Genomic DNA, 1821 nt, shown 5'->3' on the forward strand with positions numbered 1-1821 from the left:
TTTTACACTCGACGTTATAATTTTATCTGACGATGTCAGAAAATGGATGCAGCTATGTAGTACCCAAAAATGGATGGATGTACTGGCGCTAGTGTACAGGGGAGCAAGCGAGGTTCTATGATCCCACGGTAAAAGTCCGGGGATAGACTGCGCGCAATTCAAACATTTCGAGCAAGGGCGGCGTTCCATTTCACGCATGATGCGCGTGATGTATCATGTTATCCTTGTTCACCAAATGTTAAACAAGGATAAAAGAATAAATCACACGTGTCATACGTGAAACGGAACGCAGCCAATGGAAAGCAAGGTAAAGGAATATGTTATAAAGGGCATTCAGGCCCAGTCATCGAATGAGACGATTAGGTATGTTAGTTGGAAGCGAGATTGAAGGAGACACGCGGAAAAAGTCTCAAAGGAACAGGAAGCAAAAGCAAAAACTTTGCAAGGAATATTGAATGGTAATGTTCTAATAAATTTTATACAAATTTACAGATTTCCGCATACAATATATGCTATTTTTTTTTAATAGTGTCTTAGATCCCAGGTAGCACATATTTCGTTTCATAATCGACTCTTGAAAACGTTTCTGAGTGGTTAAAATGTCCACTCGAAAAATGTTTAAAGAAACGCTTTTTTTTGGTAAAAAAAAAATAAAACGTAGAGAAATATTATCGAAGTATCATTTCTTCTCCATCTGTAAAAAAAGTTTGCACATTCGTTCTTTTCAAGCTTTTTAAGCTTTTTCACAGATAGAGAAAAAATGATATTTTGATTATATTTATTTTTCTCTTTTTTACTAAAAAGATATGTTTCTTCAAACGTTTTTCGAGTGGACATTTTAATCACTGAAAAACGTTTTCAAGTCAAGGTGCTACTTGGAGTCATGATTTTAATAATGTGTTATTCACAAATATATATTTATATTCAAATTTATGTCAATAGTCGATAACATCGACACTCTGCATTTTTTTCGGGCCCTCCGGGCGAGCGCGGCAATTTACCCGAGGTTGACGGTCTTTAATTAAAAATATTCTCGTAGGTGACTTTACTCAATTATTGGTCTTTTCTTTTTAGTAAACACAATCGAAACTGACACAAGTAAGTCGGAGTGTACGATAGATCTGACTAAAATGAGTACATGCAAGGAGAGATGCATGGCACAGCTGACGTGTCCTATATGCACGGAATTATTTGTAGAAGCAACTATGTTGAGTTGTACGCACATCTTTTGTCACGACTGTATAGAATCGTGGAACAGAGGACAGAAGAACCGTGCCTGTCCAGTATGCAGCAAGCCAGTAACATCGATGATCAGATCGACAGGTCTAGATGATCTTATTGAGAATATGATCGCCGACTTTCGTGACTTTCCTCCCGAACTTAAGAACAAAAGAAAGGAACGTATGCAAGAAAGAGAAGGTAAACAGTTTTGATTATAAATAGACGCTTTATATATATATATGTGATGTAGCACTCTCTAGATTTAACTATATTTAATTTATCTGCACTTGTTTCAGCATCGGAAAAGAAGGCATAACGACTGTATTAAAACACAAGTCGCACGAAACGCAAAAAGACGAATGCTATAGTATTTCTTTTTTTTTTGTTAATTATGTAAAGAAGAATATTTACTTATTTTTCCTAATTTAAGCCGCTGCAATCTCTGTTATCTTCTCGAACGCTGCAAATTTCACGTTTACGCAAATTACATTTATGTTTATATATCGGCGTCTACAATTGACTATGTTTCACGTGCACGTATCGGCGCACATATCGCTCATGTAAAGCCGAGAGATTGAATAAATTTAACTTGTTACATTC

The 1821-nt window shown here is 36.0% G+C and overlaps 1 protein-coding gene across 1 annotated transcript; it reads left to right on the plus strand.

Moving 5' to 3' along the window:
• Positions 1 to 280: 280 nt before the first annotated feature.
• LOC105448972 (E3 ubiquitin-protein ligase RNF8-like) lies at positions 281 to 1821 on the plus strand. The gene is made up of 3 exons (XM_011687878.1): positions 281 to 458; positions 1075 to 1419; positions 1518 to 1821. Exons 2-3 carry the CDS (start codon positions 1131 to 1133, stop codon positions 1535 to 1537), a joined length of 309 nt encoding a protein of 102 aa, XP_011686180.1. The 5' UTR covers positions 281 to 458; positions 1075 to 1130; the 3' UTR covers positions 1538 to 1821.

Source organism: Wasmannia auropunctata, unplaced genomic scaffold (genome assembly GCF_000956235.1).
Source record: "Wasmannia auropunctata unplaced genomic scaffold, wasmannia.A_1.0 LD336078.1, whole genome shotgun sequence".
In the NCBI taxonomy this organism is placed as follows: Eukaryota; Metazoa; Arthropoda; class Insecta; order Hymenoptera; family Formicidae; genus Wasmannia; species Wasmannia auropunctata.

Excerpts from the sequence above, each read along its gene's own strand:
- LOC105448972 (XM_011687878.1), top strand. The coding sequence starts at position 1,131 with ATGAGTACATGCAAGGAGAGATGCATGGCACAGCTGACGTGTCCTATA. Across the intron at positions 1,420-1,517 it reads ACGTATGCAAGAAAGAGAAG|CATCGGAAAAGAAGGCATAA; the intron begins GTAAACAGTTTT and ends CACTTGTTTCAG.